Source organism: Rhodamnia argentea, chromosome 7 (assembly GCF_020921035.1).
Source record: "Rhodamnia argentea isolate NSW1041297 chromosome 7, ASM2092103v1, whole genome shotgun sequence".
In the NCBI taxonomy this organism is placed as follows: domain Eukaryota; kingdom Viridiplantae; phylum Streptophyta; class Magnoliopsida; order Myrtales; family Myrtaceae; genus Rhodamnia; species Rhodamnia argentea.
The window spans coordinates 21,661,345-21,676,151 of NC_063156.1; the positions used below are offsets into that span (position 1 = coordinate 21,661,345).

General features: G+C 36.9%; 1 protein-coding gene across 2 annotated transcripts; it reads left to right on the forward strand.

Moving 5' to 3' along the window:
* The first annotated feature begins 6,738 nt into the window (after nucleotides 1-6,738).
* Nucleotides 6,739-13,024, forward strand: LOC125312477 (transcription factor bHLH162-like). Of its 2 annotated transcripts, none has more exons than XM_030665759.2 (3): nucleotides 6,739-7,128; nucleotides 7,456-7,812; nucleotides 12,704-13,024. In XM_030665759.2, exons 1-3 carry the CDS (start codon nucleotides 6,811-6,813, stop codon nucleotides 12,770-12,772), a joined length of 744 nt encoding a protein of 247 aa, XP_030521619.2. In that variant the 5' UTR covers nucleotides 6,739-6,810; the 3' UTR covers nucleotides 12,773-13,024. The 2 variants fall into 2 exon arrangements, with proteins under 2 accessions (XP_030521619.2, XP_048138366.1); XM_048282409.1 differs by lacking the exon at nucleotides 12,704-13,024 and adding an exon at nucleotides 8,270-8,437.
* Nucleotides 13,025-14,807: the final 1,783 nt, after the last annotated feature.

Below are 14,807 nucleotides of genomic sequence, written 5' to 3' on the forward strand. Positions count from 1 at the left end.
AAGCAAAACCCATGCTTTTCTTTCTTCCTATGGCCATCTCCTGGGCCCACTCACAGGTACTTATTTAGAATTAGGGTTGTCGAATAGGTAGATCGAATCAAATTTAGATTGAGTCAAAAATTGATTTATCTAATTCATTTGATATATTTATATACAATATAAATTTAGTGGCCCATACTCAACTTGATCTGTACCCAACACGACGATTTACAATAGTAATTTCATATTTAATAGAACTTATAAAATTTAGACAAAAAAAGAACTTATGAAAATTCGTACCTACCTGATTAATTCTAAACCCATTTATTGAACATAGCTCGCTCATATAATGACTCAGCCATTTAAATATGGTTTTACTTAGAATATGTGAGCCCTACTTTTTCTGTGACGCAAAGAAGTCACTCCACTGTGCATATTATAAAGAAAAGGGTCCAAAAAGTCAAACCAGTCAAAGCTTGGATAATCTTCTTTGATAGAAAACAAAATCAAGTTCCACCACCTAAAAATTTCCAAATCTAATTCGGATAAAAGGGCACATTGAATTTCAAATGAGTTCGGATTCGTGGGCGACTCAAACTCAAGACACAATTTGTCAATGTACTCTTGATTTCTGAACGTGGCTGTTGCTTGTTGGTTGATCTCATCCGCGAGAAGATGCTAGAGAGTCAACTTGATATTTTATGCCCCTTGAAATCAGCCGTAACTTCGATCTATTAGACTCTTCCCCATTAGCGCAAACGCCGGCCGGCGTGTCTCCACTAGTTACCAGTTGTTATGTTGGACAAGAGATTGCTAAACTAAATGGAGATAAGTTGGGTGCCCAAAAAGTCTTGAACATTCCATTGTTACATAAAAAAAGACATTGATTTCTTATAGGAAGGTAAATGCCGAAGTGTAAATGGAGTTTTATGAAAGTTAATATAGACAAAAAAAAAAGTATTTATCGCTTAACTTGCTTGTAAAGTTAGTAGATCCTATCAATTTTCTGCTATGAAAATTTCACATCATCCATTAGTTTATATATAACAGTCAAATTGCATAACTTAGGAAATATGCCTTCGACCGCATAAGACAATAATGAAGTGCTTTTAAAATAGAAAATCATGTCTTTAACATTGCAAAATACACCTATTATATAATTCTAATTCAAAAAGGAAAACCTTTTTTGTCTACTATTTATATTGTCCTTTTTGTGTTTTAAGTTTCTACTTAAATTTTTCATATTTAGTATGATAGATGAATGCTGGAGGAAATTCTGCAAAAAGTCCTAAAATCTATTACACTTTTGCCAATTTAGTGCTAAACATTTTAATTTTGTCAATTAAGTCACAAACTGTTTTATGTGTAGCCAATTGAGCCCATTTAGTCAATTTTCACCGAAAATTGCTGAAGTAGATGACGATCATCCTAAATGGCATAATAGGCGTTGAGGTGGATAATTTATATATTTTTTTTATTTTTAATTAATTAATTATTTATTTATTTTTTCTTATGTTTCCTTCCTTCCTTACTTTTTTCTTTTTTCTTTTCCTTTTCTTTTTTATTTTTTCCCTTTGCCATCCATTATCGAACCTCGACGGCTAACATCAGCGGTCTCGGGCGAGGGTGAAGGGTGCTCTAACCCCATCCAGTGAAGGCAACCCTTGCTTGAGGCTAGCGACCTCCATCAGCCATCGACGATGGCCGGAGGAGGAAAAAGAAAAAAAAAAAAAAAATAAAAAATTGAAGAATTGAAGAATGAAAGCTAAAGAGATGAAAAAAGGAAAATAAAAATTCAAAAAAATATTAGAATATTATCAAAATTGTCCACGTCAATGTCAATCGTGTCACGTAGGACAATCGGTGTCCACGTTAGCGAGTTCGGCCAAAATTGGCTAAACGTGCTAAATTGACACCATTTGAAAAATGTTTAGGACTCAATTGGCAAAATTAAAAGGTTTTAGATTGAGGTGGCAAAAGTATAACAAATTTTAAGACTTTTTGAAAGATTCTCCTTAAAATTCTACAAAACTATGCACGATCAAGAAAATTTTGCTTTGGCTATTGACCCCACCAACAAGTCTTCACGCTCCATCTCCATTCCCGAGCACTGTGATGTACTAGATTAAACTTATTTAGTGTTGAACATGATCCATTTCCTTAAATGTCTACTTGTTGACACCTAAATTTTGATTTTTAGAAAATCATTCACAAAAATGAGAATTAGATATAGTTCTCACTAAAAGTAAATTTATCATGCATTGCAAATTTATTTTTCGTCTGTCATGCGTATCATTGCATTCGGGCCATAGGTGAGTCAACCGAGCTTAATTTTAGAGGCGGCTGGACCAGACTCGGTTTAAAATTTTCGATCATGCACAAAAGGGTGTGCCGAATTTTATAATGGCCAATTGGACCTAGTTTCAAGCTCAATTCAACCCATTTTTGCTCATTTAATTGTTAAAGGCTTTTAATTAATTGTTCATTTAATTAATTAAAATTCAATTTGAGCCCAAAGTTGTGCGTGATGGCCCGCAAGGAATTAAAATTCGATAGCCCATATCATAGTCCTTCTTGGCCAAAAATTGCAGAATTTTAAGAGATCCGGACTCTTGGAGATTTAAGTCAGATTTTTTTTAAGAGTCCTATCTTATCTAAAAAACCTAGTTGACTAGGATATTGGTAAACCCTTTGCCAATTGCAATACACGGCCATAAGTGTGAGAAGAAAAAAAGTATTCGTTCTTCCTGCAGGTTTGAAGGGAGGCTTGCTGATGTACGAAAAGAGAGAACAGACGATCTCTTCCTGGAAAAGATCTTGGTGAAACACGTGAAGAGGGAGAGCGGCTGGGGAGTGAAGAATAATTGAAGGAGCCCATGGGCAGGGACTTCCTTCTCATGAAGTTCAGGCCTTTACATGTTCATCATCATGATCGCATGAAACGCTTCACATTCGTACTTCCAATTTGAGTTTTTCATTGTTTTATTTGGATTATTCACTAACCACAAAAGCAATTTGCAGCGGCCACATTGGAGATACGACAGAGAAAGGAGGAGGCGTTGGGGACCGGTGATTTTTGTCTTCGGTGGTCCATGCCGAAAGGATAAGAGAGAATTTAGGGGTTCTTTGTGCAGGTTCTGAAGGTCCACACAAGGGGGGGACACAAAAAGAGTCACGCATGGTTCGTCCAGGAGCAAGAAGGAGATGAAAAACAGGGTTGTTTCGCCACTGCTCGGAGGCCCTTTTAATGCTGTTTCACGCTCAAAACAGCACTGTTTTAGGCGTTTTATACTTACCTTTTCAGTGCAGAATTTTTGCTACGAGTTGAGGGATCAGTTGGCTGCTGTTCGTGACAAAAAACAGCAACTTTTTTTTGGGACAATTACACTAACTATTCAGTGCAGATTTTGCCCGCTGTCCATGGTCAATTTTACTGCTATTTGCGCATGGTTTCTTCACTGTTTTGTGGTGATTTTTATGTGGATTCGTGCTCAAAATTTCCGCTGCAAGTTGAGCCTTGACAAGCAGCAAATTAACCTCCACCGAAACCTTTGATCCGTGCGCAAATCCCCTTAGCAGAATATTTTGCTGAATGTTAATAGATTATAGTTACTTGATTTGAAATCTTGAATTCGAAATATCTTGAGAAAATTGTGCATATATTTGTAAAATTGTGCGCATCTTTTTGAATATTCATGGTTATCCGGTGATCAAAAGATGAATGCATCCGAGAGCATATCGGAAATGATCTTTATCTCGGTTGGGAATTCTAAACATATCTTTAAAATTCAGGGAATTATCTAAAAAATTCTTCCAAATCTCAAGAGACAACTTTCATGAATTAAAAAGATATGATCCTTTGTGGACGGGATCTTATACCCTTTAAAATTTCGGCAATCCCCTAGTTGGCCGAAAATTTCACTTCTATTTTTTTATACCATGGTCTAAATGAAATATTTTTATAATATTTCTTGAGTAAAATACATGCTCCTTTGTGCCTTGTCGCTCGGAATTTGTGCATTATGGATGACTATCCGACTTCACCCTAGAAGTGTGACGTCATCTGCAGAATGGATTGCCGAAAATTTCACTTCCTTTTTTTATACCATGGTCTAAATCAAATATTTTTATAATATTTATTGAGTAAAATACATGCTCCTTTGTGCCTTGTTGCTCGGAATTTGTGTATTATGGATGACTATCTGACTTCACCCCACAAATACGACGTCATCCGCACAATGGAATTGTCTATCTTATTTCATCACTTTGGGATCGGACTGATAAATTTCATAATACATAAATTCACTATCTGACCCCAATCCCAAGGTACGACGTGAATAAATTATCTTCTGGGTACGAAGCGAATTTATCGAAAATTTCGGATATAAATGTGTATGGTGCTCAAGGTTTATTATACATTTATTTGATTCATTTTTCATAAAAAAAATCATTAAAAAATCATGTCTTGACTGTAAATGAATTTTTTCATATATTACATTCAAAGATGACTTAATATAAATTATATTTTAACCGATCAATTTGTATTAATTATCAGGCTAATATATATAAAAATCGAAAATTCATTAAAAGATGACGACATTTCATTTACATTCCATATAGTCTAATTCATCATGCATTCTTATATGTCATTCATGCATTTTTATGTATTTTTGCTGGACATTGATTTGGATTCATATTTGCTATGCATCAAAATCCAATTTTTGAAATTCATCATGCATTGTTTTACCATGTCATAAATTCCTTTTCATGTCATCTAGATTAGAATATATATTTACTCGCATTAAAATTCATTTTTTTAAAAAGTCATCATGCATGGTCATTGCTCATATCATATATTTTCCATCATGTCATCATATAGTTGCATTTCATGTAATCATTATTCATGTCATATAGTTGCATTTGCATTCATTCAATCAAGAAAACCCAAAAAATAATTGCACATTAATTCATTCATTGAAATCAATTGAATATATCAATCAAGAAAATAGTCACAAGAATGGTACCGAAAGGGTGTTGATTGCAAAATTAACATAATCAAGTTCCCTAACCTAAATCTCTAGTTTGCAGAAAATAAAGTATTCTCCCATACTTTATTTAGGTATCTAATATACCTATAAAAAAATATTAGTGGCGGCTCGAAAATTAAAAATCTTTTGATTAAAATCAAGTGAACCTAAGTTGTGAATTGGTAGAGCTTGATAGAGCTCGGACTAGATTAGTTAATTCATTTAATTAATCTGGTAATCCATTAACCCGAAATTCAACCGAATTTTAGGTCGCAACACTACTTGCAATCTATCGCGCTGCGTCGCTTAGTATACAAATTTTGGAAATATAATGGTGCTCTTTGATTGAGCGTGTCTTCCAAATTCGTCCTTTTATATAACTACGAAAAAAGTATCAAGGGTGAATTTTTTCAAAAGACCGACCACATAATCAATTAAAGACAATTACGCGGACCATATAATAGACGTACAGTAGAAAATTAGAAAAGAAAATTGCTACTTTGAGCACGCATATGACATTTTTCATTCAATCTCGATGCATTTACATGCGAGAGATGCCCACTTTTAGCTACGCCATGGACATATAGAGATCCACGTAAAGATTTCACCATAACACGTATCGCCGAGCCGATTGAGTAAAGGATAAACATTGATCTACGACTTTGCTTGACGGCGGCCAGAAAATCTACGACTCGCATCATGTTTGGCAAAACAGTCCGTGAAACATAACACGAGAAACCCTAGACTAGCAACATATGGTTCGGTGGCCATGTACATTAGGGAGCCAAGAAATTGGTCTGGTCTTTCACGATAATGTCACGAACACGGTGGTTGGCTTGGTCGAGATGGGTCAAAACGATTGTTGTGGTCTTCGATTAGAATGTCAACCCCCTTCCCCAAAAAACAAATCGTTTTTGTCATTCCTTTGATTGTCAAAAATCTCCAAGTGAGCATCATCTAGATATGGTCAAAAGACCAAATTCTCTCACCGTGATAAAGAAGAAATTACACCTAAGGACGACCTTATTAAAAAAAAATTGTCACTTGGTTAAAAATTTAGTTAGGAGAGGCCAGACGGCCAAACTTTCGAAGCCAACTGGAAGAAAGGGACAGGGGGGGTACGATGGTGTGGCCGGTGAAAGCGCGGGGGAGAGAGTCAAGGGTCAAGAGTCAACGAAGCCAGATGACCCGCCTCTTAGGACAACATTTAACAAAATACGTAATTAATCGCCCAACACTTGTAAATTAATTAATTTACGTGGTCTTCAATTACGAAGAAAAAGGGGAAATAGTCAAGGGTCACGTGCTCTTTGCGATCTTCAATTACCCGTAAGCTTAAACGTTATGGGTCGGGACTTTCTGATATGATATCAGAGAGCCTGATTTTGCCTCCGTTTATTTCGTGTGTGCGGCCCATGATCGTCAAGATTCCATGTGACTTTCCTAATCCCCTTGCAAGACAAAGGGAAAGTTAAAGTCAGTCGTGCGGCTTGTCTATGGGAGTTTATACAGAAGTATAAATGCGTTGCATTAAAACACGTACGTACATAGCAAAATCGGGTCACAGTTGAAATTCCAAAGCGAGACTTTGGCCCCATTGTATTGCCTTGAGCACAATATTGGACTATTGGAATACAAGTCAAGCAGCAAATTTTTTTTACTTAACAAGTTGTCTTTGAAGGTCCTCAACTTCCCATTCGCGTTGCTGTTGAAAGCTACGGTCGGAGGTGGGGTTCAATAATCTCTCTGTTCAATTTCGGTTTTTCTTGCTCCTCATCAACAATCTTTCCATTTATAAGCACGCATGCCCGCAAATATCAGACCTCTTCACACAGAAAATACTTCCTGTCGAAAGTCTCAGGAGTCTCTCAAGACGCGCTCTCTTTGCAGCTGTAATTGCCTTCTGCTCCTTTTCAGACTCGATAAGCTATATGTTCTGCGGGTGAATGATACTAGGGCTGATCAAATCCGGAACAAAAAGATGAAGAAAAGTGCGAGCAACAGTCAGTCGTCAGCAAAAGTCGAGCGCAAGACCGTGGAGAAAAACCGAAGAATCCGCATGAAAGTTCTCTGCTCCAAGCTTGCTTCCCTCGTTCCTCAACACCCTATCACCACTTCTAAGGTCTCTCTCTCTCTCTCTGAGGGTTTACTAGAAGTGATCAAGTAAAGTGCTTAACCTTCTTTCCCAGCTTAACCGTTTGATAACACATCAATTTCTTTTTTTATTTTTTTTTTTTGTATTGGCTTTTTAACAGCAAGTTGTTGAAAATAAACTGTCTTTTGCAATCTTTAGTTTTCTTGGAAATGGATGGAATTGTTCTATCAAAGTATTGTTGTGTATAATTAGATAAATATGTACATAAATCCGGGTTACGTGCCTCAACTTCAACAATCAAGAACAAGTGAAAATTTCCTTAATTTGCCTTTCTTTCTTTTTTTTGGATTTCAGGAATTGCTGTCGCAGCAAGATCTGCTGGATCAAGCAGCGACACACATAAAGCAGTTGAAAGAAAAGATTGAAGGGTTGAAACTGAGGAAGGAACAAGCGCTATTGCAGTCCAAAGGGATTGGCACAAGCAGCTATTTGACTTCACCGGATGATCAGGGGGCTCAACTAGGGTTCGTGCTTCCGGTGTTCGAACTGAGAAACCACGGTTTAGGTCTAGAAGTGATCTTGATCAGTGGGAGGAGGAAGAACTTCATGTTGTATGAAGTGATCAACATTCTTGAGGAAGAAGGAGCTGAGGTTCTCAGTGCCAGCTCTTCGGTTATTGGTGATAAGATCTTCCACACACTCCATGCTCAGGTAATTCATTATCTAGACTTATTTCATCTAGGATGTTACAACTTTGGTTTAGCAGAAATAAAGATCATGTAGTCTGGATGTTATCCTCAATTAATTAAAGAATGGAAACTAGGGCTTCTTAAGTACACGTGAAAGTAGAGATATGGTGCGGTATTAACTGATTTTGGCAATTCAAAAGTTGTAAATACCGCGTGGTAATATAGTCTTTAAGTAGAGGTTAAATTATATATAATTTGAAGCCTATCTAGGTTCGAGAGTTAAATTTAATGAGGTTATATAACTAGTATAAACTTCACTACACTTCGTTCTTGGTGTGTTGAAGTTTAGGATGATAATTTCCCTCACTTAGTTCTTTTTTTTTTTTTTGCTCCTCTCTTCAGTTCTTTGTTGTAAGCATTTCGGCCGACCCATGATAAGATGTCTAGCTCTCATATTATAATTTGTGATGGAATTGCAGGTAAGATTGTGTAGAGTTGGAGTCGAGACCACAAGGGTGAGGGAGAGATTGAAAGAATTGATCCGGTGATTCTCTCCAGAGATCCATCTTGTAATGTTGCAACAACAAATGGTACGAGAAAAGACATGAACTTTTGCTTGAAAGATGGCAATCGACCTATGCAGATTGGAGACGGGACGAAATGCAGAGTCAACGATGTTACATATCGTTGGAGAACTGAAGTGTTACATATCGTTGGAGAACTGAAGTGGCCACATCTAGCAAGCTGTATAGTCATTTGTAGCAAATGTTGAAGACGTAATCTTAGTAGTAAAAAAGGCCAACATAGAGTGATATGTGTAAAATGCTTACATGCGGTTATTACGCGCTTCATGTATACACAGACCGGCATATACTACTTCTGAAGCAATTTTGGATCTATAAAATATCATTTTTGTACTGCTCGTCGGGGAGTTACAGTCTACATCCCGTCGATTCACCTGGAGAAAGAAACTGATCTTTTGCACAAGATGTAGCATTGGCAAGGCATCTTGCTCTGTTGGAAAACCCTAAGCTAGTTAACCGAAATCACAATAATTAAGGTTCTGTATCAAGGTCATGTTCGTGGCAATAAAACTTAGAGTTGCTGTCGGAATAAAACTTCGAGGAGTATACCTGTACAGATGATGAAGAGAAGAGGCCAAAACTTTTGTTTCCAAGTGAATTTTACAGTCACCTCATGTGATGATAGAGTTACATACATGTGAGTTTTAGGGTTTTGGATAGCTAATGGACCGGTCTGGCACCATAACTTAGAGAACATTAACGGGTGGCTTGGTCATATTCTTGTATTCGCGACTTGAACCAATAGCTCTAGATAGATATTAACTTCGTTCGAATTGCTAAATCCTATGAGTTTTCCATCAAATTTGATGGACCGTGTCATTTTCACTCCATCAACCTCTTGGGAGAAAACGAAAACGGTGAGCTACATGACACAGAACCACTAAATAGTGATCATCACAGCACTTAACGAAAATAATTCATGACAGCATCAATGGCAAACCGAGGAAGAGAAGGAACAGGATTCCATATATGAGGGCAATGATTAAATTGCCGTAAGGGGCAATCTCCGTCATTAACAATAGTAATAAAAGTCATTGACAAGAAAAAATTTGAGATTCTTCACTTTCATCTATTCAATGTAATTTTATACTATTCACGAAAATATTAAAAAGATAAGTCTGAGATAATATGAACCCATACTTATATTGTGATATAACTGGGAATGGAATCTAATCGGATCTTGCAATTAAATCATCATGAAGAACGCTGGAGATTTACATGTTTCAATCCAAATATCGGTACCTACTTCATGGAGAGAATCAACAGCAAAAAATCAATTAATAACCGAATAATCGTAGCGTTAATGGTTCTTCGCACCCTCATTCTACATCTAAATCCTCGGATGTTTACAAATAAAATACCTTCATTGAATGTAGAACTCACAACATGAGATCCTCCACGTGTGAAAATGAGTGCGGCCGCTAGCGCACCCGACGGTTTTTTATGCGGCTTGCAGGAGGAAGGAAATCAGAAAGCAAAACAGCGCTTTTCTTTCTTCCTCTCACAATTTTCCCGGCCCCACTCAGAGACACTTATTTAGAATTAGGGTCGTTTAATAGTCAGGTCGACCTGATGCAAATTGTTTATTTAGACTGATTTGACATATTTATACATAATTAAATTTAGTATCTCATACTCAATCCAACCCATACCCAACTTGACGCATTTACTATAGTAATTTCATATTTAATCCCGCTTATGAAAATCCGTACTCATCTGGTTAATTTTAAACTTATTTATTGAATATAACTGATTCATATAATGACTCAGCCCTTTAAATATGGCTTAAATGGTAACGGATCTACTTAGATCATGTGAGCCCTACTTTTTCTGCGGCGCATAGAAGTCCCACCTCTGTGCACATTAGAAAGAAAAGATTCCAAAAAGTCAAACCAGACAATGTTTGGATGATCTTCTTCAATAAATAAATAAAAAAGGTTCCACCGCCCAAAAAATTCCAGATGTAATTCGGATTAAAGGGCATATTTAAATTTCAAACGAGTCTGGATTCAAGGACGACTCAAACTTGAGACACAATTTGACAACTTACTCTTGACTTTTGAATGTGACTGTTGCTTGTTGCTTAATCTCATCCGCGAGGAGACATAGAGAGGCAACTTGATATTTTATGCCCCCCGAAATCAGCCGTAACTTCTATCCATTAGGCTCTTCCCCATTAGTGCGAACACCAGCCGGCGTGTCTCCGTTAGTTACCAGTTGTTATGTTGGATGAGAGATTACTAAACTAAATGGAGATAAGTTGGGTGCTCAAAAAGTCTCAAAGATTCCATTGTTACCGAAAAAAGACACTGATTTCTTATAAGAAGGTAAATGCCGAATGGTAAATGGAGTTTTATGAAATTTAATATAGACAAAAAAAATATTTATCGCTAAATTTGCTTGTAAAGTTAGTAGATACTATCTATTGTCCGGTATGCATCCATTAGGAAGTATGCCTTCGACCGCATAAGACAATAATGAAGTGCTTTCAAAATAGAAAATCACGTCTTTAACATTGCAAAATACACATATTAAATAATCCTAAATAAAAAAGGGAATCCTTTTTTTGTCTAATATTTATATTGTCATTGTGTGTTTTAAGTTTCTATTTAATTCATTTTCCATATTATGATAGATGAATTCTGGGGAAATTGTCCAAAAAGTCTTAAAATCTATTGTACTTTTGCCAACTCAGTAATAAATATTTTAATTTCATTAATTGAGTTCTAAATCATTTCATGTGTTGCTAATTGAGTACCTTCAGTCAATTTTCTTCGAAAATTGCTAAATCCCTTGCCAATTGCAATACACGGCAATAAGTGTGAGAAGAAAAAAAGTATTCGTTCTTCCTGCAGGTTTGAAGGGAGGCTTGCTGATGTACGAAAAGAGAGAACAGACGATCTCTTCCTGGAAAAGATCTTGGTGAAACACGTGAAGAGGGAGAGCGGCTGGGGAGTGAAGAATAATTGAAGGAGTCCATGGGCAGGGACTTCCTTCTCATGAAGTTCACGCCTTTACACGTTCATCATCATGATTGCACGAAACGCTTTAGATTCGTACTTCCAATTTGAGTTTTTCATTGTTTTATTTGGATTATTCACTAACCACAAAAGCAATTTGTAGCGGCCACATTGGAGATACGACAGAGAAAGGAGGAGGCATTGGGGACCGGTGATTTTTGTCTTCGGTGGTCCATGCCAAAAGGAAAAGAGAGAATTTAGGGGGTTCTTTGTGTAGGTTCTGAAGGTCCACACAAGGGGGAACACAATGTGAATGCATCTGAGAGCATATCGGATAAAATCTTTATCTTAGTTGGGAAATCTAAACATATCTTTAAAATTCAGGGGATTATCTAAAAAATTCTTCCAAATCTCAAGAGATAACTTTCTTGAATTAAAAAGATATGATCCTTTGTGGACAGGATCTTATACCCTTTAAAATTTCGGCAATCCCCTAGTTGGCCGAAAATTTCACTTCCTTTTTTTATACCATGGTCTAAATCAAATATTTTTATAATATTTCTTGAGTAAAATACATGCTCCTTTGTGCCTCTCTCTCTCTCTCTTAGGGTTTCCTAGAAGTGATCAAGTAGAGTGCTAAACCTTCTTTCCGAGCCTAACCGTTAGATGACACAGCAATTTCTATTTTTTTTTTTTCATTGGCTTCTTAAGAACAAGTTGTTGCAAATAACTGTCTTTTGAAGTCTTTAGTTTTCTTGGGAATAGATGGAATCGATCTATCAAAATTTTGTTGTATATAATAGAGAAATACGTTACTTAAATCCGGGTCATGTGCATCAACTTCAACAATCAAGGACAAGTGAAAATTTCCATAATTTCCCCTCATCTTTTTTTTTTAATTTCGGGAATCACTATTGTAGCAAGATCTGCTGGATCAAGCAACAACATACATAAAGCAGTTAAAAGAAAGGATTAAAGGGTTGAAGCTGAGGAAGGAACAAGCAGTGCTGCGGTCAAAGGATTGACACAAGCAGCTCTTTAACTTTGCCGGATGATCAAGAGGCTCAACTAGGGTTTGCGCTTCCGGTGTTCAAACTGAGAGACCACGGTTTAGGTCTGGAAGTGATCTTGATCAGTGGGAGGAGGAAGAACTTCATGTTGTATGAAGTGATCAGCATTCCTGAGGTAGAAGGAGCTAAGGTTGTCAGTGCCAGCTTTTCGGCTATGGGTGATAAAATTTAGGATGACAAGTTTCGTCATTAAGTTCTATATTCTTTTGTTCCTCTCTTAAGTTCTTTATTGTAAGCACTTCGGCCGACCCATCATTAGATGTCTAGCTCTCATATTATAGTTTGTGATGGAATTGCAGGTGGGACTATGTAGAGTTGGAGTAGAGACCACTAGGGTGAGGGAAAGATTAAAAGAATTGATCCGCTGATTCTCTCTAGAGATCGATCTTCTAATGTTGCAACAACAAACAATACGAGAAATGACACAAACTTTGGCCTGAAAAATGGTAATCAACTGATGCAGATTGGAGACAGAACGAAATGCAGAGTCGGCGTATGTTTCATGTTGTCGCAAAACTGAAGTAGCCACGACTAGCAAGCTACATAGTCATTAGTAGCAAATGTTGAAGCTATAATCTTAATAATAAAAAAGCCAACCAAGAGTGATATGTGTAAACGGCTTACATACACTTGTTTCACGTGGTTTGTATACCTATACAGGCATATGCAAGTCCTAAAGGAATTTTGGATCTGTAAAATATCATTTTTGTATTGCTCGTCGGGGAGTTACGATCTATATCTTGTCGATTCACCTTGAGAAATAAATTGATCTTTTGCATAAGATAAAGCATGGGCAAGGCATTTTGCTCTGTTGGAAAACCCTAAAGTAGTTAACCGAAATCACAAGAATTAAGGTTCTTTATCAAGGTCGTGTTCATGGTAATGAAACTTAGAGTTGCTGTCGGAATAAAACTTCGAGGAGTACACCTGTTCAGATGATGGAGAGAAGAGGCCAGAATTTTGTTTTCAAAGTGAATTTTGAGGTCACCTCGTGCGATGATTTCCAGAGAAATTATCTTGATTAGAACTACTTTTGGGTTTCTTCCTAAAGAGTTGTGGCTCTTGTTGATGTTGTGGTGCCATTGTAGAGCTACATACATGTGAGCTTTAGGGTTTCGGATCAAGCTAATGGACCGGTCTGGTACCATAACTCGCGACATGAATCGACATTAACTCGACAGATATTAACTCTACTCGAATAGCTAAATCTGATAAGTTTCGCATCAAATTCAATGGACCGTGTCATTTTCGGTCCATCAATCTCTTGGGAGAAAACAAAAACGGTGAATTGCACGGAATTGAACCACTACATAGCGATAATCACAGCAGTTCATGAAGAAAATTCATGTCATCATCAATGGCAAACCGAGGAAGAGAAGGAGCAGAACTTCATAGATGAAGATGACGATTAAACTGCCGTGAGGGGCAATCTCCATCATTAACAACATTAACAAAAGTCATTGACAAGAACCAATTTGAGATCCTTTGCTTTTATATGTTCAATGTAATTTTGTACTATCCACGAAAATATTAAAAAGATAAGCCCGAGATAACGAGATCCCATACTTACATTGTGATATAACGCGAAAGCTAACCTGGTCTTGTAATTAAAATCATCACAAAATTATCGGAGAAAGAAATGAGGAACAATAAAGAATACTGGAGATTTACATGGTTCTTTCCAATTATCGGTATCTATGAATGGGGAGAGTCAACAGCAAAAAACCAATAATCGTAGCGTTAACAATTCTTCGCATGCTCAAATATTTTCCATACCTAAATTACATCCAATTCTTTGAATGTAGAGCTCACAACACGACATCCTCCGCGTGTTTGGTGCTCCTTGAGTTCAATGCATTCCCTTGCACGACTGAAAATGCGGGCGGCCGCTACCGTACCCGACCGTTTTTTGTACAGGAGGAAGGAAATCACAAAGCAAAACACGGGGCTTTTCTTTCTTCCTCTCACAATCGCCTGGCCCACTAAGAGATACTTATTTAGTATTAGGGCCGTTTAAAAGTTACGCGGGACCGGATTTAGATTGGATCGAAAACGACCCGGTGCAAATTGATTTATTTAACTGGTTTTCATATATTTATATGCAATATAAATTTAGTAGCCCGTACTCGACCCGACCCGTGCCCAACTCAACGCATTTACTATTGTAATTTCATATTTAATCCCGCTTATGAAAATCCATACCAACTTGATTAATTTCAAACTTATTTATTAAATATAACTGACTCATATAATGACTTAACCCTTTAAATATGGCTTAAATGGTAACGGGTCTATGTAGAATATGTGAGCACTACTTTTTTTTGCAGTGCAAAGAAGTCCCTCCGCTGTGCACATTATAAAGAAAAGAGGCAAAACGTCAAATCAGTCAAAGCTTGGATGATC